This window comes from Hippocampus bargibanti, linkage group LG04, assembly GCF_051943395.1.
Source record: "Hippocampus bargibanti isolate YZ-2025 linkage group LG04, ASM5194339v1, whole genome shotgun sequence".
Lineage (NCBI taxonomy): Eukaryota > Metazoa > Chordata > Actinopteri > Syngnathiformes > Syngnathidae > Hippocampus > Hippocampus bargibanti.
This window is the reverse complement of record NC_142737.1, coordinates 13,232,331-13,257,354: the sequence shown is the minus strand read 5'-3', so window position 1 is coordinate 13,257,354 and position 25,024 is coordinate 13,232,331. Positions and strand designations below refer to the sequence as shown.

Here is a 25,024-nt window from a genome sequence, read left to right as displayed (position 1 = left end):
TATAGGATTTAATCTTGATTCTTGACAAAGCCCGCTGGAATAGTCTCCAGATCACCTGTGACCCTTTGAGGCTAAGCACTGTTGAAAATAGATGGATTGAGGCATGTCCATGTTCATCCAATGAAGTCACCATGTAAGAGGCACTTACAAAAGTGACTTGTCATTCAAACATCTTTGTGGGCATTTGTTGTTTTTTTTTTGAAAAGTATATGTGATGTCACTATGATAGACAATGTGGCACACCTGTTGGTGCAAATTGCTTGTCCCTATTCCTGCTGACGATATATAACAGGCACAGTCACCATCACCCCAAACCTATCATAGGTGGTTTTTTGGGGGTTGGGGCACGATTCTCATTGAGAGTCATTTGCTTAGAATATAGACCTGAGAGAGAGGGGGGGGGGTGAGAGGGGGATGAGAGAGTGAGAGGGGAGGGAAGGAGGGGGAGAGGTGACTGAAGGTTGATTGACAGGATGAGTGAGAATCCACGGTCCTCTCTCTCCCCTCCTCCCACTCTCTCTATCTCTGTCTCTTTGTCTCTCTCTCTCTCTCTCTCTCTCTCTCTCTCTCTCTCTCTCTCTCTCTCTCTCTCTCTCTCTCTCTCTCTACCCCACCAAACACACACAGGGACACAACGTACCTCCCCCACCCCGTCCTCTGTGTGCGCACGCCGGGCTGGACGTGAGTCCCCGCATACAGAGTGCGGAGCGAGGCTGTGCGCATCATCACTGCTGCTCTTTCTCTTTTCGGATCCCGCCATCCTGATGTGGAAAAGAAAAGTGGCCACTGTACAGCTCATTTTCTCTTTTTTTCTTGTCCTCTGAGCATTTTTGCCTTCTCAGTCTGGAAATATTCTGTGTATTCCACCCTTGGACTAAAAGTGCGTCCTCTGGAAGTGACTGGGGAACCAATGGGAGCAAGAAAGATGCTGGAAGTTTTGCTTTTTGGATTGCTCCATTGAGTTTGGATTTGAAGAGGGGGCAACCATAAAGGGTGTGAAGCTCGAGACATCGGAAGCTTGCAGATTTGCTCTCTCCTCCCTCCGCCGCAGCTTGCCGTCTGCGGCTTTCGCGCTTCGCTCTCCTCTTGGCCACGCTATGATTTAACACCGGGGAGGACCAGGACTTATCTCCCCCACCCCTACATCCTCTGCTTCTTCCTCCTTTCGACTACTTGCATCCTTGTGAATCGTGAGGTGCTCCATACATATGGACTAAAAAAAACGCTGGCCTGTTTATTGGATTTTTCTCAGCTTTTAAAATAAGGAGGAGACTATCTATTCATCTTGTCAATACATCGATCTGTTTGGACACCATGAGAATTCTTTGCGCCGTGTTGCTCATGGCTGTTTTTTGGAGCCATGAGTGGAAGTGTGCACTCTCAGACTCCATCATCCACATTGGTGAGTAACAACGTTTACATACTGCTATTTATTTTTATTTTTTTTAGGATCATTTGTTCTGGTTGTGGAACCCAGATTTGCACGGTTGCATATTACAGCACAAAAAAAGTCACCAATTTACATCAACTTTTCATTTTAACTTGAACTTCAAATGCAAGCATCGCCTTTTAGAGGGAGGTGTCTGCTTGCTCTGCGGGTTGATCATTAGAAAAGACCCATAGGGTGCGACACATCCTGAATGTCATTTTGAGTGATAGGGGATAACAGCTTTTATATTTTTTTCTGTGTTTTGTTATTTTATTATTATTATGACCATGGTGATAGCATGAAAAGGAGAAACATTTTTGCAAATTGCAGTAAGCTTCCCCATATTATCCATCGCAGACAACCGCAGTGCCAGCACCGAGAGCAAGAGAAAAAGGAAGAGAGGAATAAATCACATCCCGCCGTCTTTGCTGCTTCCAAAGTGTGGCACTGTTGCATTAAAACAGGGTAGGGGGTGGAACCCAAAGTCCGTGGGTCATATGTGGCCTGCCAGAGCATTTCATCTGGCCTGCTCTGAAATAAAAAAAAATCACTCACCATTACATTTAACTTACAAGAGAAAATCTTTCAAACCCTCTGAGAGTGTCATGAGCGCAGATTTAGGTGATGTCTGTGTTACGTCAGGAGGACGTGGTGGTAAATGGTGGTGGGTGTGCATAATGATTGCGCAACTTGAATGGCCTTGGAGACTGAAGGAGAGACTGAGAGAGAGTCCAAGCGGATGTGTCTGTGTGTGTGTGTGTGTGTGTGTGTGCGTGTGTGTGTGCGTGTGTGTGTGCGTGCGTGCGTGTGCGTGCGTGCGTGCGTGCGTGTGCGTGCGTGCGTGTGTGTGTGTGTGTGTGTGTGTGTGTGTGTGTTCGCGCGCGTGCGTGTGTGTGTGTGGCTATTGTGATAAGCACCTGCCGATTTCGGAATGTACATGGACTGCATCCTGCATGGTTAAATGGCATCCACTGCATACTTTAATCGATAAATCTGAATTAAATGTTTGTGTTCAGCGGTTAGAACCAGGGACCACTTGATTAATTTCTGATGACAATTTAAGCAGGTCTCATGTTGCCATTTGTCAGGAGTGAGCACAATGTGAGGTCCAGCATGTGGAGAGGGTAGGTCGGAGGGTGGCAGGGTCAAAATTGCCATGCCAGTTACAACTGGCAATGAAAATGGAATCAGATTAGTTTCTGTCAATGACAATCCACAAATTAGCTTCGAAAAAAACAAAAACATACCTTATTTTCCGTTGTATAAGGCATACCCAAAAGCCTTGATTTTCTTCAAAAGAATGCCCTGCGCCTTATACCCAGGTGCGTCTTAAATGTGAAGTAATATTGAGCCGCGTCAAGTCTTGCAAGTACTGTCAGCAGCCACGACTCCATTTCCCAGAGTCGTGCGTAACCCCAGCCTCCCGCAGCGCCTTGTACTGTCGTGTCATGTGCCTTATATTTGGAAAACGTTTTTCATTCATTCATTATACTCTGGGGCGTCTCATATATGGAAAAGAAAAGGTTCTTAAAATACACCATTCATTGGCCTTATACTCCAGTACGCCTTATACAGACGCTGCCCAATTTAAGAATTAGATACGTTCGGAGCGGTCGTTGGTAAGGTGAATTTGTTCGTAAGTTGCTTCAGTGCTATATTTTGTGTGGAATGTATGTTAGAGGCTTATATAACTATGTTTAATGTTTATATACGTATATTTAAGGCTTGTATCAGTAACCTGTATTGGTTTGTATTGAAAGATAAGCATTTAATTAAATATATGCTCTATAGCGATATGTACGTGTACAACTGGAGAGAATACTACATATGTTACTACAGAATATGTACAGTTGTTCGTAACTCGAATGTTTGTAAGTAGGGGAGTGTCTGTACACCTCAAAATAGTGACTTGTGAGCTCACTGCACGATATGTTCCCAATGTTGATATCACGTAACATCCATCAATCCATTTCCTGATCTATCTGAAGTCTAACAAGGGTCACAGAGTCTGCTTGGGCCTATCCCAGCCGTGAATCATGATTGCGCCATTACATAATTGATGAATTGTATCAAAACAAATTTGCATCTTGAGGACTGATTTGATTGCACACTCAAAGTAGGATACAGGGTTATTTTACCGACAGTATCATGATACAGCAATGAAAGGATTTCAATGTCATTTGTTTCTTTATTTTTCAATGATATAGCAATACAAAAGTTGTAAGATCATCAGTGTACTGTCGGCGAGTTTGCATGTTTGCCTCACACTGCAAGTGTGGAGGGTTGGATTCTGGCTTTGCTGTGTGTAGTTTGCATGTCTTGGATTTCTCCGGATACTCCACATACCCACATTCCGAAAATACTCATGACAGTATAATACACCATCTAAATTATGAGTGTGAGCGCAAATAGCTGTTAGTCTGTATGTGCCCTGTGATTGACTGGCAACCAGTTCAGGGTGTACCTCATGTGTATCAGCGAAGTAGATGATGGATAAATGAATGGACAGTGTGCTGATCGTTGGCTAAAAGAATCAGATGAACTTGTTTTTTTTTGTCAGTCCTCTTACATCATGACTCTCCAAATGACGATCTAATTATAGGACACAAATCAAATTATCGGAAGAAAGAAAAATTGCCTGAAAAAGTGACGCTCAAAACAGTAATTGTATTGATTTCATGTGAAGAGAGGCTTCATTTGGACCAGCAATGAATTGTTAGGGTATGAGTGCTGGATGTTCCCCCTACAACGATGGAGGTACCGCATGCCACATCGAGGCGCGGCAGGAATCTTTAATCCAGCAGTTCAGCGGATCATCATGTGACTCTCTGGTCTGATCACAGCAGCGGCGGCATGTTCCGCAAGTGTCTCGCCGCACGATACCGAAACCTCATCCTTCTGACACACTAGAGTGTTCAAGCTCGTTGCTACAGAGACGGAATGCGGTCTTTCTCTCCACGCTTAACAACAAGAAGACAGAACTGAAAGCAGTTGAAGGTTGATTGAATTTGTTTTTTTTTTGTTTCAATACTGACATTCGCTGATTCCTAAACGGCACAGACAACAAATAGTTTGGAGAAATTAATGGTCAAATTCGCAGCTAGTTCATGTTGAATGGTAGCTAGCATTAGCTCCTTTTCTTAGCGACCCAAATGCAGAATAAGGCACTCCAATGCCAAAATTGAAATGAAAACTACAGGCAGATATTTTCTTTCTTGGCTGTGTTACAAAAATGTCATTTAGATCACGATGAGATCACAATGAAAATATTTGGAATCATAATAAAGCACCAAATATCATCGACTTTCATCCAAATTTGTGTCGCTTTGTTTTTCCAAACATAATCTGGTTTAGTTTCTGAAAGTAGGACAAGATCATAAACCCGTTTATGGGAACCTCCAGAAGCTACACATCAACATTTCAAACACTAATGATGACGTCTAGATTCCTCAATCTGAATTTCTTATACCGAAGCAAAATTCAACGATTGTTCAACATATCCATAAATGTCATTTCCCGACAAATAAACCGGCTCTTTCTTTTGTATAAAATCTTACTCAACAAGTTACTACTCGTTTTTATTTGTGCAAACCAGACAAGCAAGTGTTTTTCTGAAAAACAATGAAAGCTTTGTGGTTGTTTATTGAATATGCGTTGCATTTATTCCTCCTATAGTTACGACTCATTGAAGCCCCGCATTACAGGGGGTGGTGGGGTTCTCACATAAACAAATTTGAGTGCAACCCGCTTTCTCTTATTTGATTTCAGTTCCCTACTGTTTTATTTCCTCTGCCACCTTGCCTCGTGATCAATAGTTCATTTAATTGCTCGCCAAATGAACTTTGAATCGCAACAAAAGGTTATCACTGACAAACAAACAATACTGTCTCTCTCCTTCCTTGGCCAATCCATCTATTCTTGCCTCCTCAGCACTGCGGCCAGAAGCCAGAATGCATGAGAACATTGCGTTTTCTCACAAGAGTTTCAAGGAAAAAGGACGTGGCACTGAGGGCCATGTTGGGAATTTAGCATAGGGAAAACGTGTTTACACCACTCTGACCTGTGTGTGTATTAGTTGCTGTGTGCATGTGTATCTGCATCATATTGACTTAGAACTGCATGACAAAGCCCCCCCCCAAAAAAAGTAGCATAGCCCACAGGCACATCACATTGACATGTGAAAAGTAATCCCTCTTTAATCTCTTTGTTGTTTGTCTAAAGATGTATTGAGGGAAGGTGAGGCCAGAGAGACATATATCAAAGGAGAGGAGGAGTTGAGGGGGGGATCTGTGCACCCCTTGGCTGTGTTTAGACAATTTTTCACCCCTCAATTTAATCTCGCCGCCCCAAATACTGTTGCTATACTGCTGATGTGAATAGTTTTTAATGCAGGTATCTATTTTCTGACATGATTTCTTACTATGAATCATGAACTTCATGTCTGCAATGCACCGTTCATTTAACAAGCACAGCTGGCATGTACGCTACCCAGAAAGTACGGCAAAGAGCTAACTTGATCGCTTTCATGTTATTTGGTGGCAAATCAACATCTCAAAATTTTACGGAAAATCTGAAGATTATGAATTAAAGAAAATGTGCCGGTCGAAAAGCCAATCATTCCATGAAGAATTCTGATTTTATACTGATTTCAAAAAAAAAATATTGGTGAAAGTCTTGAACTCATTCAATGCCAGACCATGTGCAAAAATACGTCCACTTCAGTGCCAGTGTTTTTGTCATTTTCACTCAAATTGCAGGACCAACAGAATATTGAGTTTGAGGACTACGTAAACATTCAATTCAGTGTAAGAAACCTTAGACTCTCTTCTTTTATCAGAAAAAATATTTAATTCCTAAGTTATGTGCACCTGGAGTTATGTGCGCTTGAAATGGGGGTGACTGTACAAAATACAATACTTTACATAGATATTGCGCTAACGTGGACAAAAGACAAATGTTACCCCCCCACGGAAGCGAAAAACAATGCCAGAGGCCTGACCAGCGCTTTATCGACACCCCCCACAACAAAAACTAAAACCCGAACAAATTCGGGGATGGCGCTCCGCGTCATGCTTTTCAATTTCTGAATGGCAGTGAATATGTTAAAAGTATATTCTCATTTATTCCAAAGGCTTTTCACAGCATTTAAATTCGAAACCCGACAACATTTTCAGGTGAAGCCCAAATTATCACCACATTCCGAAAGTGTCAGTTCTTTCAAAATTATTTTTACCGCATTTTCAACACTTTTAGGTGTATTTATATATGCCATTTATATCTGGATTAATATTATATTTACAATAAATCACAAATACAAACACAGCCATTAACTATGTATAAGTTAGAAGCTGGCTTCCATTATATGTGCCTTATAATGTGCACGCTATACATCAAGGGGGGTTACATTCATTTTTTGCTGCGGGCCACATTTGAATGTTTAATCTCCTCCATATATTACATTCAAAACGCACAACACATAAAATCTGAAGTCAAGAATAATGACTGTTATTGTGGTTTACATCAGACAATTTAAAAGTTTGGTTCAGACTTTCGCAAGCATCATGGCGCTTGACATGCTTGATTTGCTTTCATGGGCCGAATAAAATGATATGACAGGCCAGATTTGGGCCCCCGGGCCTAGTCTTTGATACCTGTGCTATACATGAACACAGTTTTAAAATATACCATCAAAGTCTGCCTTATAGCTTGTCATCCCCCCCAAAAAAACAGTATGTAGGGTAGAATGATTCAGAAATAGCAAAATGGTCATTCCCGCTTTCCGACAATTTTTTTGTAGTCATAATAACATAATGTGATAATAGCATTCAATTCTTAAAGTTCTGTTCTCCTTGGCAAAGGACTTGCTGGTGTTTTTGTAGCAATGCAGTTTCAAGTGATCCGAGCGGGCCGGCTGGAATCTCCCTACGTGGTGATCAACATGCACAAGGATGAGGGAGTGCGCGGAGGAGAACTGGCCTCGTGTCCCTGTGCGCGTCGTGTGCTGCATGGCAATGCTCTGCCACCCCCGCTTCTCACTTTTGCTTTATGAAGACCGCTTGTATTGACACTGAGACAGTACGGTCGAGCGAGTGGCGGTGTGTTGCCTCTTGATTCGTTACACTGCTTGATTTATGCAGTCACATTAAATCCTCACTGCACAGTGAACATTTTTTTTATTGTATCACATGCAGAAGAAGCTTTCTCTGTCTTTCATGTCGCTCACATTTCAATGCTGAGCATTGCATCTTTTGTTTATACTACCTTGAATTTTCTCCCAATCTTTCATCATGGTTACGAATTTTAACACTTTGAGGGATGGTGGTGACTACGGTGGGCCGATTATCATGTAGTTAGACAGGCTGTATGAAAGGGTTAAAAGCCAAGGGCATTGAATATTCGAATCAGCAAATGAGGCGGCAAGAACGGAGAGCCATGAGCTGGTTTTGTTTCTTGGCCTGATGCAGGAAATAGCTAATGTCAATTTCTATACAGTATATTGTTTTTGGAGTCGGGGGGAAATTGGATCGTAGTCATGCGTACCCTCGTCTGACCAGCTGCCATTTGCTTTTTCTGCAAGAACATCGTGGAAACGCTTAGAATGCAGCATACAGGACCCTTTGACAAACTCAAATGCTTTTGTTCTATGTCCCCTTGTGATCACCATTGGATTGGATTGGATATGCCTTTATTAGTCCCACAGTGGAGAAATTTACATTTCACAGCAGCAAAGTGATGAAAGGAATGAGAGTAGAAAAACAAAATACATGAGCTGCTGGAAAGGCAGCCACTCCTGCGGCGCCGTCTTGAAGTCAAAAGAACAAAAAAAAAAAAACAACTAAATAACAAATAATATGACAGCATAGAGACAATATGACCAAACAAAGACACAGAGAGACAGTTGTACAGTTGTTTAGTCCCTCAGAACAAGAGGAACCTTGGTTCAAGCGCCACTTGCTGCTTCAGCAGTCGAAAGACGGATTATGTTGTTGTCATGACAATATCTGGTTTCTCATTGGTGGATTGGATTCATCATGAATGCCAGGATCACATTTGAGAAAGCCAGGCTATGAATGACAACACTTGACACATGCACAATTCTTCTCCTCAATCTCCATTTTGCTGTTGAGGCCCTTCGCTGCCCAATTTATCCATCACTGCAAACAACATGCTAAAAGAAGTTGCCAGTGATTAAGTGGGCTGGGGTCAAATGGACCTCATTTAGCATGAAGGGGGTCCATCTTAAACTGTTCAGCTGTCAATCAAACTGACACATTAATCAATTCCTGAATTTAATTGTGAATTTAAAAGTGTGACGTGGAACGCTATTCCCGAATTTGTTCGGGTTTTGGTTTTTCTCACGGGGATGCTGATCAGAATCGGAATCAGAATCATCTTTATTGCCAAGTATGTAGAACACACAAGGAATTTGTTTCCGGTAGAACACGCCGCACTAGTATCGTTGTCAAAAAAACTGCTAAGTGGCACTATACAGTTCCATTTTGGCTCCTGTTGAAAGAGTTTAAAGAGTTAATGGAGATAAAGCGCTGGTCAGACCTCTGGCAATATTTTGTGCATGTTAGCCCTTTCTTATAGCTTCAGCTGATGTTAAAGCGCTATATAAATCAAAATGTATGTATTTTATTGTATTTTGTACAGCCACCCCAATTTCAAGCTCAGATAACTCCAGACCCGTATAATTTAGGAATTAACTATTTTTTCTGATGAAAGAAAAGAGTCTGCGGTTTCTTTACACTGCATTGAATGTTTATGTAGTCCTAAAACATAATCATTTGTGGGTCCTGGATTTTGAGTGACAATGCCAAAATCCCCTGGCACTGGAGTGGACACATTTTTGCACATCATCTGGCAGTGAATGAGTCAACATTAACACCAGTGGCTGATTCTTTCGTAAAGCGTTTTTTGGTCATTTGTCAGATCTACTGGCCGTAATTTCCTATGCAGGGAAGTAATTACAGCAAAATCTTGTTCTGCGCGATATATTCATTCATTGACATTTCTGATTCTGAAGGATGGCCTTAATATAGTCTGTTTTTATGTTTTCCCACTTTATTTTGATGGGGAACACCCTTGAGTGGTCTTCGTCTTCACCTGCCAGGCAGTTTGGTCACAAGCGGGCCTCATTTGCCAACCAGTACACCAATAAACAGGCATGATCTGAATTGATGCAGTCGTGAAGCTGGAAAGTAAATACGTCATTGCTTGTGGTTAGGACATGAATCCTTCATTTCGATGCAGACGCATGTCTGGAAGCTTCATAGCTTTGTCATGTCGAGACAATTGGGCCTCAAACCCAAGTGAATTTCTCTCCTGTGCTATCAGTGCATCCACGACCAGCTCGTGTTGTAAATTTCACTATGTGGCGCGATGAACGCAACACATGAGCGGCGGCTGGTAGCCGCCGTCTATTAATGTCACAGCTTTTGAGTGATGCATCTGTGAGGGCTGACAGACACGTTGGTCCACGCTGTCTTTGAATGGGAAGATTTAGCACCGCATATCTCGGAAAGCTTGTCTGCCAATGTTTCTTTTTATTTTTTATTTCCCAACATGCGCATGATTCACAGAAGTGTGTGTGTGTGTGTATGTGTGTGTGTGCGGGGGAGGATCCGGTTCATGTAACATGTGGGTCTTATGCGATGTCTGGTGAAGACATATAATATACAATTTTTGTGTGTGTGCGTGTGTGTGTGTGTGTGTATACCTGAACATGCTGAGTAAAACCTCTTCAATGGGTCACAGAGGGAGAAAGAGACACAATGTTAAAGGAAGAAGCGGACCGACGCGGCAATTGGCTGTGAGAAAGGCTTTAGCTGCACTTGTCATTTTCGGCTACCGATTGAGGCACGCCGGCCGCTGATGGGGTTGGACAAGCCCAGATGGCCGAGTTTCTCGTCACCCGGTGATTTGGTTCTGTGTTTATGCTCGGCTTTGAACACTCACGTGTAAGAATGGATGTCCCATCAGGCTTTTTTTCTTTTTTTTCGAGAGAGAATGACTACATTACAAGGCGATATAACACTGCACTGAAATTCCAGGCTAGCGATGTGCTGTTGACTCTGAGGATCAAAATGCGACATGAAAAACAATAACAGCAACCCTACTGTAGGTACCGTATTTTCTAGCGTATGAGGCTCACCGGACTTTAAGGCGCACCCCGAATGAATGATGTATATTCAAACTTTTTCCATATATAAGGTGTCATAATTAGATTAAAAATGTTTTTGATATATAAGGCACACCACATTCTAAGGCGCTACACTAGAGGCTGAGGTTAAATTAGAATGGATTAGCCTTTATTAGTCTCACAATGGAAACATTTACATTTCACAGCGGCAAAGTGATTAAAGAGGAAAGGAAAGGAAGAATGGATGGATGGATTTGCCTTTATTATGACTCCTTGATGAATGTCGTGGTCAAAAATGCTGAAAAACAATCCGTATCCATTCCACATGACGCACAACAACACAAAGTGACAAAAGAAAACACAAAACAAGCCAAAAAAAAACATTCAATCTTATCATTCAATGTTAAGCGTTTTCTGCACCCTCCTGGAACAAAGTGTCCTTTTCACCAGTGGATCATGGACATCCTGGTGAAATGTCTGCTACAAGCTAAATGTTGAAAGCAAACACGATGCTGCAACATCCATTGACGGAAAGTTTGTCTATCATCTCCTGTCCCACGTAAATCCACTTCAATTCCACGCCACTACAGTTCCACATGCATATATGTTTTATCTATCCCAGCATGGACCACGCACTTCTTCTTCTACAGGGGTAAATGGTGTCAGTGGCTGCGGACAGTACTGTTGTTGCGAGGCCTATTGTGGCTCAATATTACTTCACATATAAGGCACACCTATATATAAGGCACAGATGTCATCTTTTGAAGAAATACAAGGCTTTTGGATGTATAAAACCGATAACATCTAGCACAATATCTGACAATATCCCATATTTACTGTTCAAACTGTACTGTAAATGTACCACCGACAATGTTCCATGATTTCCAGATTTAATATGACTCAAGCACAACAAACTGCATCCTTGGGCAGGAGGAGGAACCTAGACAGTCACAAATATAACAGCGTGGGGGTCATCAACTCCTGATCATTTGATTTCAGGCTAATTGGACAAGGGAAACTATCCTACAACTTCAAAGATGTAGGATAGGCCAACTCAAGGACCACAGTTGTTGAGCCTGCAGTCTCACAGAGCCTTGCATTAGCATCGCTCCTCCCTTAAATCACCGTTACGTCAGCGCTCAATGTCATTTCCATTCCTTCTTAGGCGACACTTGACCTTATGGTGGAAGGTTAGCAAACCGATATGAGTAGCGACTCATAATGTGCCGCCTCAATTGCACGCATGCCAAGTTTCATTTTCCAACCGTTTCAAGAGCACAATGGAGACACACTCTCATCACAAGCAAATTATCCGCCCATATTAATCAGACTTTGATCATTAAAATACAAATGTGGGGCCTCTGTAGTTGTGCCAATTGTACTCGTAGAGTGTAATTGCGATGGTTGTCGCTATACATCCCCGCGTGCAGTCTTTCGTCTTTGAGCGTGTCCTATATGTGTCTAAGCACGCTGCTCATCTATTCTTTATGTGTTACATTTGTGCAACTGAATGAATATTTACAACTCCTCGCTTTGCTTGTTCTAGTCAAACGTGCGGCAAAGTGGCCAAAGGGTGCCCTGAATGTGCATTAAGTATCTTTCGCATGTGGCATTATATGTAGAGCCGTGTGCAACCAACATGTCGGTCATGCATGTGCGTCAACGACGGCCTGTTCATGCATTAAGCATGGCACTTCTTTAAAAGGCTCATTCGGTGAGCGCTATCTCCGGGCGGCAACCGTACATGTGTGGGTGTGTGGGTCTTCATGCGTGCACGTGTGTGAGGGTAATTGTGTCATTTGCTGGCAGCTCGCTCAATCCGCTGAATTATCTCCACGATAGCCAATGGTTACCATGCACCTTTTTGTGGCACCGTTCTATAAATGACACATGCACAAAGAAAATTGGCTTATTAATATCTACTTAACCCTTTACAGACGATTGGGTCATATTTGGTACACTAAAGATAAGTGCTTATAGATCGAAAAAATTAAAGGTAGCAGTTCTAGTTTCGATTGGAACTGATGCACACAAGTTACATGTCCCTTTAACACAGGTTATGTGCAGCTATGCCTTTAAGAGTGTCAGTGGCATCATCTCCTTCTTGCGCAACACAACGTGCGCTCCTCCATCTTCAAAGCTCCTTCTACTTCTTCACGGATCAAATATCACGTAAGTATATGTTGTGACGATTTTATGAGCTATTCAGAAGAGGTTTACCTTGATACTGAAATGCATAAACTAACGCTAACTTGTTTATTTACCAAGAAATATTAAAAATAAGTAGTGTTCCTAATGTAGAACATTCGCCGTGCTAACGCTCGTTTCATGATGATATTCTTGATCCTGACTGGGTACCCGATGCGAATAATTGTAAGTGAATGGTGCGTTTTACACTAGTAGCTGTACCTCATAGCTTTGCATTCTCAATATAATTATTGAAACGGAGGTCCATAGTTCCTTTACGGATAAAGAAAACTAGCTAATAACCATGGAATAATGCAAATCAGTTCTTGTGATGATTCAAACAAAGATTTACATGGCATTTTTTTCTTCAGTAAATACTAGTTTTCACCGAACATGTGCCATGCTTGCACCTGTTGCGGTTCTTTGCAACATATGGAACATGAGCTATGTTGTCAAACTGATTACTGTATCATCGGAGGGAACAGAACCTCAATGTCTTTTAGCTGCAGTTCAGCTGAACAATTGATTGAGCCTCACTGTGCCACAACACCAGATTTTTCTTGTTGCCAAATGTTGGAGTAAGGGGATAGATGTAAAACAATTATCAAAATACAATCGATGATTCTTTCCTGGTTGGCTGTTTTGAGCCAAATGGAGCACAACATTTGAGGTCACTTTCAGATCGGGAACCTTGGAGTCACTGACTGGATCTATCTTTCCTGTATATGGAATGCATACATGTAGCCATCATAACCTGCCAGCACAGACAACTTGAACCTCCAGTTCTTTGGTTTATTTGGTAGACACTGCCAGAGTGTAAATCTACCTTTATAGAGTACAATTTGTTCATCAATTGACAAACGCTGTGATTTGGGTAATTCCTGAAACTTTTATCATTGGCCTTACTTTGTGCAAATGATCATAATTTGGGTATCCCCAAGTTCCTTGTTTTGTGTTGTCTGCTATATGCACGTTCTTTTTTATAATTTCGAAGCGATCCCTTGACATACAGTACATTCTGCAGCATAATCAGTTAGTGGAGATAGCTTTCAAGCCCAATGCATCCGATTGTTTGGTCATTTTGAGATTGAGAAACAATATATCAATCCCACGTCTGTGTAAGCTCTCAGTCGTACAGGAGTGGTCCATCGATGAGAAGGTTTCTTCAGCCGTCATCTGTACAAAAGTGAAGGTTTCGGACGTTTCGCCTCCTATCCAAGAGGCTTCGTCAGCGAACTAAAGTCTGACTGGTCGTATCGGCCCCATATATATATCCCTAATGTTCAGACCTGGTGGCGCCGGACACAGCTATGATAGGTCCCTACTCTCAGGTTGGGGGGGTAGAGGACCCCTCCCTGTGGCCCCACTGATTGTTCCTACATTCCTGACTAACGACTGGCCTATTACCCCCACTCCCACCGGTATCACCTCATCAGCATAACGACCCTCATCAGCATTACGAAAGTTGCCTAACCTGTTTTGCCTAAGCAGGCTATTGTATGAGCGATCCAAATTGAACCTCACCCCACCAGACCGGTTTAATGAAGGATTTTGTTGTTTTATAAGAATCGCTTCTTTTACCCCCCTTTCAAACCATCTATGTTCTTTCGCTAAGATTTTAACCTCATTGTCATCAAATGAGTGGTTGCTAGCTTTTAGGTGCAAATGTACTGCCGATTGAGGTCCACTTATATAATCCCTGCGATGTTGATAAAGTCTTTTTTTGAGAATTTGTTGAGTCTCCCCAATGTACTGCTCTTTACAGTTTTCATTCTTACAATGTATGGAATAAACTACATTACTTTGTTTTTCATTTGGTAGCCTATCTTTTGGATGCACTAATTTTTGCCTTAACGTGTTTATCGGTTTGAAATAAGTAGGAATTTTATATTGCCAAAGGACTCTTTGTAATTTTTCAGAAACTCCTGCAATGTACGGTACTGCTACTCCTCTCCTTTTTGTATCTTGAGAATTATTGGTTTCATTCCCAATGATGAAAATGTTTAAGTTTTGGAATTTCTGTTTAGGAGATACCCAAAAAAAACCATATGGACCTCCGTTTCAATAATCATATTGAGAATGCAAAGCTATGAGGTACAGCTATTAGTGGAAAACGCACCATTCACTTACAATTATTCGCATCGGGTCATGAAAATAGCATTAGCACCCCGAATGTTCCAAATTCGGGACACTACTTATTTTTAATATTTCTTGGTAAATAAACAAGTTAGCGTTAGTTTTTGCATTTCAGTATCAAGGTAAACCTCTTCTGAATAGCTCATAAAATAGTTCCAACATATACTTACGTGATATTTCATCCATGACGAAAAATAGAAGGAGCTTTGAAGATGGAGGAGCGCATGTTGTGTTGCGCAAGAAGGAGATGATGTCACTGACGCTCTTAAAGGCAAAGCTGCACATAACCTGTTTTAAAGGGACATGTAACTTGTGCTGCATCAGTTCCAATCGGCACTTGAACTGCTACCTTTCATTTTCTCGATCTATAAGCATTTATCTTTAGTGTACCGAATTTGGCACACTCGTCCATAAAGGGTTAAAATCATGCTTCAAAATAATCAAATAATTGCTACGGTGTCATGAGTTTGGTGCCACTAAAGAGTTTGATGTTTCTCTTTATTTGTAAGTAGGTTCGTTGTCAGATCTCCCAGGCAGGTGACGCGCAGAGCTTGATCGTGGCGTGGAGTCGAGCAGGTCGTGCCGTGATGTCCGTCCGACGCCCGGCATGAGCCGGGCGTGAGTCCGAGTTGAGTCTGCCCCGTGGTTCGCCCAATCTCTCTGTCCCGCGACAGCTCCTTTTATACAATTTGCAAGCGTGTGCTATGCGTCAGGGTGATACGCACATCAAGGAGATCAAGGAATTGAAAGACATGAAAGTGTTGAAAGGCGCACTTCAAAATCACACACTCGTGTGACGCAACAGGGCTCCCCTCCTGGATCCGAAGTCGGTGAAAACGATGAAGGAAAAAGAAATAAAAACAAAAGTCATTCTGCGACATGATGAGGCCAGGCAAGATGACGGTCACCGGGCATGGCAGGCGTCGGTGGGGTGGTTGCCGAGGAAGTTTCGTGGTGCCTGAAGTCGTTGTACGGGAGCACGGCAAAGAGTGCTCTACGACTGCCAGTTTGAGTCGATCGATGAGGGATTGTGAGGACGAACAAGCGTGGGGTTGGTCATGCTGCCGGGCACGGACAGGCCGGTCATCGGCGACGGTGGCGTTGATCGCGCTGCCCTGGCGCTCTGCAGGACGCTGAGGAAGCACGCTGACGTCGGCGGCCGAGTTGGCCATGAAGCGTCTTCCCGAAGTCCGATCGTGGACATAAGCGATGTCCGACGATGTCCGATCGTGGACATATACGATGTCCGATCGTGGACATAAGCGATGTCCGACGATGTCCGATCGTGGACATATACGATGCAGCTAGTTGCAGAGTCGCCAGGCGAATTGGACGATGTCGGCCATCAGGGTGCGGCAGGTTTCACGGTGGGGTCGGGGTGCCCACGGGTGGTGGCGGCCCATCGGGAGCTCGGCCCGAGGGGTCTTGCTGTGAAGATGCCGGGATCACGGACGGCTGGGAAATCTGGTTCTTTCCATTTGCAGAGTTGATTGGGCTGAGGAGGAGGGAAAAAATCCTCCTGGCTGGCTTGCCAATAAAGAGTTTGATGTTTCTCTTTATTTGTAAGTAGGTTCGTTGTCAGATCTCCCAGGCAGGTGACGCGCAGAGCTTGATCGTGGCGTGGAGTCGAGCAAGTCGTGCCGTGATGTCCGTCCGACGCCCGGCATGTGCCGGGCGTGAGTCCGAGTTGAGTCTGCCCCGTGGTTCGCCCAATCTCTCTGTCCCGCGACAGCTCCTTTTATACAATTTGCAAGCGTGTGCTATGCGTCAGGGTGATACGCACATCAAGGAGATCAAGGAATTGAAAGACATGAAAGTGTTGAAAGGCGCACTTCAAAATCATACACTCGTGTGACGCAACACCACCGTTGAGCTATTTTTAGTTGAGGCCCGCCAGCAGCTAGCTATGATACTTGGTCATGAAACGGGCATCATGTTGCTGCCCACTTCTGTAGATTACATCAAAACCTCTGGACAGGAAGTAGAAAATTGAGTTATACAGGTAACATTGTCGGACTACTGAAATCAGGAAGAAACAAAACAACTCAACAAAATATCCCCGCAAGGGAAGTGCAGTAAGCTAATGGTTAGCATGACAATTTCTTGCATCTGTGGTTTGGGGTTTGAAAGTCATTCGAGAGACTCCTGATCATCTGTGAGCCAATAGAAAGTACATAAGTTTATATCCCCCAAAGAATGAATTGATGTATTGTTTGGCACAATCTTTTTGTGCACGTAAGACACCTTGGGAGCAAAGCCGAGCGGTTCTGCGGTATAAAATCATATTGAACACACCGGTGACTTGATTATGACCGCACAGTCAACCCCCACTGTGCGAGAGAGCAAAACAACTTGGTGGCGCTGTTGCTCAATGTTGCGCTCAGCTGGGCGGGAGGGTAGATGATAGCTGAAACCTTCATTTGCATATTATACAACACAATTATCGCATGAGTGATGCACAGGCGGTGACTTTGCTCTTTTCAAAGGCTTGCGTGCAGCGGGGTGAGGGAGGGTGCTTGAGACGCTGCAGCAGCTTGTGTGGAGTCACAATGCTGCAGCCATTTTTTTATTGTATTTTTTTTAGTTAGTCGAGGTTATGTTCAGCATGATGATTCAAATCACATTTGCTACGACAGTATTTCTCTTCTTACCTTTTCCTCTTTTTTCAAAGGCTTTACAAGAGAGTGAACGCGCTTTCTTCATAATTTCTTAATTGCTTGATTCTTCTTTCACATTATTTGTTATGTAATTGTTTTTTTGTTGTTGTTTGACTTCACGATGACGCCGCCAGAGTGGCTGCCTTTACAGCAGCCCCTGTATTTTTTTTCGACTTCTTCCATAACTTTCCTCTTACCTTCATCACTAGGCTGCTGTGAAATGTACATTCTCCACTGCGAGACTAATAACGACTAATCCAATCCAATAACCAAAACTTAAATGAAACTACTGTGATACCCGCAAAAGTTACAAAGGCCACATTGACAGTACCGCAACCCAACATCCGCAATATTGACTCCCTCCCTATTTTCAAGGCTCACCTCAAAACCCACTTGTTTAAAATTGCTTTCAATGTATAGTTCTATCTGCTATTTTATTATATATCATTTTACTTATGGTTTTATTGTTATGTGCTTTGTTTTATTGTTTTTATTGTAAAGTGTCCTTGGGTGTTTTGAAAGGCGCTTGAAATAAAATGTATTATTATTATTACCGTAATTCCAATCAAACTGCCATTTAACAGCTATTTAATATGATAGTTAGAAGCGCAAAATACTACTACTACTACTACTACTACTACTACTACTAATAATAATAATAATAATAATAATACATTTTATTTCTAGGCACAATTCAAAACTCTCAAGGACACTCTACAGCAGGGGTCAGGAACCTTTTTGACTAAGAGAGCCATAAAAGTAAAATATTTAGAAATGTTTTTCAGCGAGAGCCACACGCACGGCGCGCGCACATGCAAACGTGCGGACACTTTTCAACAAAATATCAGAATGCATTATTTAAAATAACTTTGTGATAGTACTCACCGTTAACATGAATGGTTTTCCGTTCCTCGTGTTTGGTAAAATTCCAGGAAAACGATCTGAATGAAATTCAATTTGCCGGTCCAGAGGCGAAGTTACTGCTAGTTAGCCTGCACACGGCTCATAAGCTTCCACACTTGCTATCTGCAATGTACTTCTTGCAGAAGTTTGTCGATGCTAACGTTAACATGGGGCTTGTTAAAATGTTACTGACATCCGACTGTTTCATCGATGGTATTGTTTCATTGCAAATTAGAATCAGAACATTTTCTCTCCTCGCCGTCTTGCTGGAGCTCAAACACTTTGAAAATATTTCAAAAGGAACAGGCCGAGATTCCCCCGTGCACGCCCGCATTCGGTGATCGAAAGCCGGCTTGAAAACCTCCGCAGATGCCCGCTGTCACACTTCCAGGGAGGCTGCGTCACCCCCCAGCTCACTCCCACCCGATGCGGTTCCCCGCACACACACCGGTGTATTCACGCTGAAGTGCACTCGTTGGGCTCAGTTAAAGGGGTGTTTACCTGTTTCAACGTGACGTCCACTATCATCCAATCAACATGGCGCTTTCGGCCATTCTCGGTCAGTGTCATCCAATCAAAATTGCGCTTTCCGCCAACTGCACCCCCAACGTGAAATGAACGGCGAAAAAAAAACGACCCCTGCTCTACAGTCACGGGATAAGAACTTTTTTGTGTTATATAAAGCTATACAAATCTCATCTTCTTTTCCTTTCGGCTTTTCCCTTCAATGGGTCGCCACAGCGAATCAGTAACCTCCATCCTCAGAGCTATGATGCGCATGTTTGTTTTGGCCCAGCTTTTACGTCGGATGTCCTTCCTGACACAACCCTCTGTATTTATTCGGGCTTGGGACCGGCACAAGAAGACTTATGTCCCTTTGTGGCTACAGAACAAGCAACACACTCAGTAAAAGGCTCCCAAACACAAAATGGTCATGAGCACAGCAACAATCAAAAAAGCAAAACTATACTCACCATTTGATGACAATGCTCTGATCTTGTCTTGTCTTACCATGAAATGGGCATGTCTTTCCCTATACAAATACTATATTACTATGTTAATATATTACTATATTAATATATTAATATAAGCTATATAAAGTGCTATAAAATCAATATCAGAATCAGAATCATCTTTATTGCCAAGTATGTAGAACACACAAGGAATTTGTTTCCGGTAGAACACGCTGCACTAGTATCGTCGGCAAAAAAACGTGGCACTATACAGTTCCATTTTGGCTACTGTTGAAGAGTTCAAAGAGTTCAAAGAGTTAATGGCTTGGGGGAAGAAGCTGTTTAAATGTCTGCTGGATTTGGTGCGCATGGATCGGTAGCGCCTGCCTGAGGGGAGTAGCTGGAAAAGGTGGTGGACAGGGTGCGGAGGGTCCAGTAGGATTTTCCGCGCCCTAGTTTGGATTCTTGCAGTGTGCAAGTCCTCGAGAGTGGGTAGGGCGGTGCCAATGATTTTTTCCGCCGTCCTAACTGCATATACAGTAAAGTCTCGTATCGATATTCTCGGGAGTCTGAAAAAATATCGATATAACTGGACTATCGTTATATCCGATCCTGCGCCAAACTGCGTTAATAGTGGGCAATAAATGGGGGATCTTTGATATGGCATGTAATTTTCTCCTCGAGTTCATGGATTGCGTATCTAGCATGCTTTTGTACTGTAGAGAAGTGAAAAATAAACTTATGCATTAAATAAAAACTTCTTATTATTTTCATAATGCACTCTTGCAATAGTGACTCTGAGTAGCCCTCGACATTGTTCTATACACACGAGAGAAACCACAAACGCCAGCATGTACATATGAAAAACAGTGATTATTGCGAGCGATAAAAAAATATCTGAATACAACACAACTAAATACCTGTATGGAAAACAAAAACTGCTACGTTTACATTACTTACATTGATAAAGTATTCTGCGGCACGTCGAACTCTTTCGCGATGGAGGATTTGCTTCTTGTAGGATTCTCCTCCACAGTCAATATTGCCTTGTACTTCGTTCCGAGGTCACAATTCTTACTTTTCCCCATGGTTGATATTGGTGTTGAACAACTGTATACTGTATAAGAAGACTACAGTATGTTTCAGATGCTATTGCAGCTCTGCTACACAGTGCAAGATACGAAAGCTGGTCACATGACCAACGGTGTGACCGATACAGATTTCGCTAATGGTGGTACTGTATTGAAGCCCTTAAGCAAATATCGAATCAGCTTAAGCTGCTTTTGTATTTGATATAAGCAGAGCAAATTGGCTGGCGGGAGATGAAAAGGGCACCGTAGTAACCAGATTATCGTAATAACCAGGTATCCTACGAACCGGAACTAATTATACATAAAAGACTAGAAATGTGCCGGGAAATTAAAATAGTATCGCAATAAGCAGTACTATTGATACAACCGATTTAGATATAACGAGACTTTACTGTATATATAAAGTGTTATACAAATCAATATTTATTGTATTGTATTGTATAATTAGAAACATTTCCAAAATGACACAGGTTAAACTGAGACAATGTTATTCTCCAATCCGCCCACCCCCCGCCCTCTTTCCTCCAACATAATCTGCATGTTTTCAGCGCTTCCGGAAACACGCATCGAACGGAGAGGTGTTAAACCCTCGGCTAATCACCGTCGTGGGATATCAGTGTGTTTGTTTGTTTGTCTGACACACTTGGCAACATGTCTCAAAGCCGCTTGCATGCGCCCATCTGCACTGCGGCTTCGCAGCCAGGCAAATGTGTGATCCTTAAGGGTCTCAAACAGGAACATGATGGAATAAACAGCGGCGGCAAACATGAAACAAGATTTGGTTTCATGCTTTGAAATTACTTTTTTTGTTCCTATAAAGTGCTTTGGGGCGATTTTCCCCCCAGTACGCACAGTATGGAATGCAACATGCACAATGCCTATTTTAAGAACATAGGCTTTTGTTTTTCTTGTTTTTCCCTTTGCGTTTGAATGTAATCGGTGTACGCCCAGCATCTTCATATGAACAGATACATTCATTTTTAAAAAATCTAAATAAAATAAAAACAGAGTATCAAATAGGTTCAATCGGAGTATATAATTAACAATTATCTAATTATATATGCAGGTAACATCCAAGTTACGTTTGGCGCGATTTACGACCACCCCTGCTTGTGACGACGACCGCCAGACCCTTTTTTTTTCTTAATTCTAAACCTGGCACCGCAACACGCAAGCAGCCTGGAACACATTCTACAATTTTGGCCAGCCAGCATGTCACACACTCCCACAGCAATCTACTACGTGATTACACTCTATACAGTAGTTCTACAGTGCAGATACCATCTCGCCAACATCTCCTGTGGTACTATACACTGCTTTTTTCCTTCCGAGGTTGTGTGTCGGGCGACCTCTTGTGGCCGTTAGCAGGCAGAGCGATTTTTCAACAGATCTATTCTTTACACATATTAGTTGTATTAAGTTCATCCTGTCTACTTTATATCCGCCTTCGTCAGAGTGACACTCTGACAAAGGCGGAAGTAGACGCCGAAACATGTCAGGAATTATAACACCGAAAATACACTGTCTGTAAGATAAGAATCTGTTTTAAATCTATTCTTTACGTATAAGTGTTTTCCGTAACCCATTATAAAAAATCTAAATTGGTAATATGACATACAAAATAATAAAAACAACACTAAAAGGTAAGTATCACATTTATAAATGAACTGCAGAGTAAACAGTTTCGTATACATTTCAGGTACAGTTATACAGTAGTAAAAGTCGATAATATATAAAATAAAGTGATAAAAACGACACTAAAAGGGAACATTTATAAATGAACTGTACAGTAAACAGTTTTGTATACATTACAGGAAAAAAAATCTATAATACCAAATATAACATGATACAAATGACACTAAAAGTTAGAAAATGTATAAATGAACTGTAAACAGTTTGGTATATAATAGTATTCAATCGAAAATGTTGCTTAAAAAAACAGATTGAAATCGTATACTATCCTGTCATGTAAACATCACGTCGATCATTTTCAATGGATTTCGACTTACACTTTCGACTTGTGACTGTTTTGTCGGAACGGAACCCGGTGGTAACTCTGATGTTTCCTGTACTTAACATTAATTAATATGGCAAGAAACATTATTTTGATAATAAATTTATCTGTGTTCATATGAACACACGCTGCATAAATGGGTTCATCATGCAAGCCGAAAAAGAAGTTCATTACTGTCCACATCCCCTTTAGTCATCGCTTAACACTCCATGTTGGGGACTTCTGACGTACACAACATTCAGTTTTGGAGCTTGTATACAGTCTCTTTTTCAAATCAATCTGCTTGCAATATTTTTGAAGGGACCCTTCGCCTTGTGACATGATGAAAAGCACTATCATGGCTTACATGTGTGCGCTCTAGCGGGTCGTTAAAAAGAATGTCATTGTTATTTACAAGAGAGGATGCGACAGGGAATGCTGGCGAAGTTGCTTATGGCTGCACTTTTAAAATGATCGCACACTTGTGGGAAGAATTACGGCGTCAGGGCTCAAAAACGATCGACGTTGAAGCAGCCTCTCTACCTGAAACAATTCTCCACCCAAGATCCAAGTGTGAGTTGAGTGCCGTGCATTCTGTTCGGATGTTGTGAGATGGATGCTGGGAAGCCACTTTACTCTTTGAGGCAAAATAATAATACATATTGAAAGTGTTCAGCGCTTAAATTAATATCTGAGTCAAATGATGCGGGGAGGGGGGGGGGGCATTTGAAAGCAATCAAAAGGTTTCAAAAAAATCCATCAACATTTCTTTTCATACCGTTTCATACACCTCAACACCCCTGAGCCCCAAAAGCAACCCCTCCTATTTTTCACATTTTCTTTCAACAACAGAAGATGCATATTAAGAATATTTCTTGAGTCATTATTTTCTCCCTGCGGCACAAAGAAGAAGCCATTATGTTTTTTGGCCTGACTGAAGGTTTTTAATAAAAGTGTGTTATTGAAAAACGGCAGACATGCCAGGGATGCGTCCTCTCTCCATTGCTCTTCTCTCTCTACACGAACGACTGCACCTCAATGCACCCAGCTGTCAAATTCATAAAGTTCGCAGACGACACCACGGTCATCGGTCTCATCAAAGACGGCGACGAGTCTGCGTACCGACAACAAGTGGAGCAGCTGGAGCTCTGGTGCAGCCGTCACAACCTGGAGCTGAACACGCTCAAGACAGTTGAGATGATCGTGGACTTCAGGAAACATACATCACCACAGCTACCCCTCACAATATCCAACTGCCTGGTGTCAACCGTTGAGACCTTCAAGTTCCTGGGAATCACAATCTCCCAGGACATGAAGTGGGAGGTCAACACCAACTCTATCCTGAAAAAGGCCCAACACAGAATGTACTTCCTGGGGCTGCTAAAGAAGCATGGCCTGCCACAGGAGGTGCTGCAACATTTCTACACGGCTGTCATCGAATCCATCACCGTTTGGTTCGGGGCCGCCACAAAAATGGACAAAATCCGACTTCAACGGACAGTTAGGACGGCGGAAAAAATCATTGGCACCGCCCTACCCACTCTCGAGGACTTGCACACTGCAAGAATCCAAACTAGGGCGCGGAAAATCCTACTGGTCCCTCCGCATCCTGCCCACCACCTTTTCCAGCTACTCCCCTCAGGCAGGCGCTACCAATCCATGCACACCAAATCCAGCAGACATTTAAACAGCTTCTTCCCCCAAGTCATTAACTCTTTGAACTCTTTCAACAGTAGCCAAAATGGAACTGTATAGTGCCACTTAGCAGTTTTTTTTGACGACGATACTAGTGCAGCGTGTTCTACCGGAAACAAATTCCTTGTGTGTTCTACATACTTGGCAATAAAGATGATTCTGATTCTGATTCTGATGTTGTCAAACTCCATGAATGCATTATTGTCACCTACTGGTGATTTTCAATCTCACTTCAGTGAGTTCAGATTGTTTTTTTTTTTCTTTTGGACATTTTATCATTTCTGTCAACTAATGCGGTTACTTATTTACGCCTTGTTTTTTAAGCCATTGTTTTTCAGACAGAACTATGGCCTCGTGCTTACCATTTCCTCAAACTTTCATGAACTCATTCACTGCCAGACGATATGCAAAAATGCATCCACTCCAGTGCCAGATCTTATGTCATTGTCACTCAAATTTCAGGAGCCACAGAATATTGAGTTTAAGGACTACATAAACATTCAATACAGCGTTAGAAACGTTAGACTTTCTTCTTGCATTAGAAAACAAGAGGTACTTCTTACGTTATATGGGTCTGGAGTTATCTGAGCTTGAAATGGGGGTGTCTGTCCAAAATACAATACAACACAAACATATTGATTTATATCAGAATCAGAAAGCCTTTAATAGTCCCACAATGGGGAAATTTGCATTAGAAAAACGCAATCACTGCCAGACAATGTGCAAAAATGCATTGACTCCAGTGCCATTGTTTTTGTTATTTTCACTGAAATTGCAGGACCCGCAAAATATTGAGTTTTACGACTACGTAAACATTCAATACAACGTTAGAAAC

The 25,024-nt window shown here is 42.2% G+C and overlaps 1 protein-coding gene across 6 annotated transcripts in view; it reads left to right on the top strand.

Moving 5' to 3' along the window:
* The first annotated feature begins 671 nt into the window (after positions 1-671).
* grid2 (glutamate receptor, ionotropic, delta 2) overlaps positions 672-25,024 on the top strand; it is a 493,088-nt gene continuing 468,735 nt past the window's right edge. For all 6 annotated transcript variants that reach the window (XR_016114686.1, XM_088994116.1, XM_088994119.1 and 3 more), the window contains exon 1: positions 672-1,402. Coding sequence is in view for 5 of the 6 variants with exons in the window: in XM_088994116.1 (XP_088850242.1) it covers positions 1,315-1,402 (88 nt within the window). In the remaining variant the exon portion in view is untranslated. The remainder of the gene's footprint in view (positions 1,403-25,024) is intronic.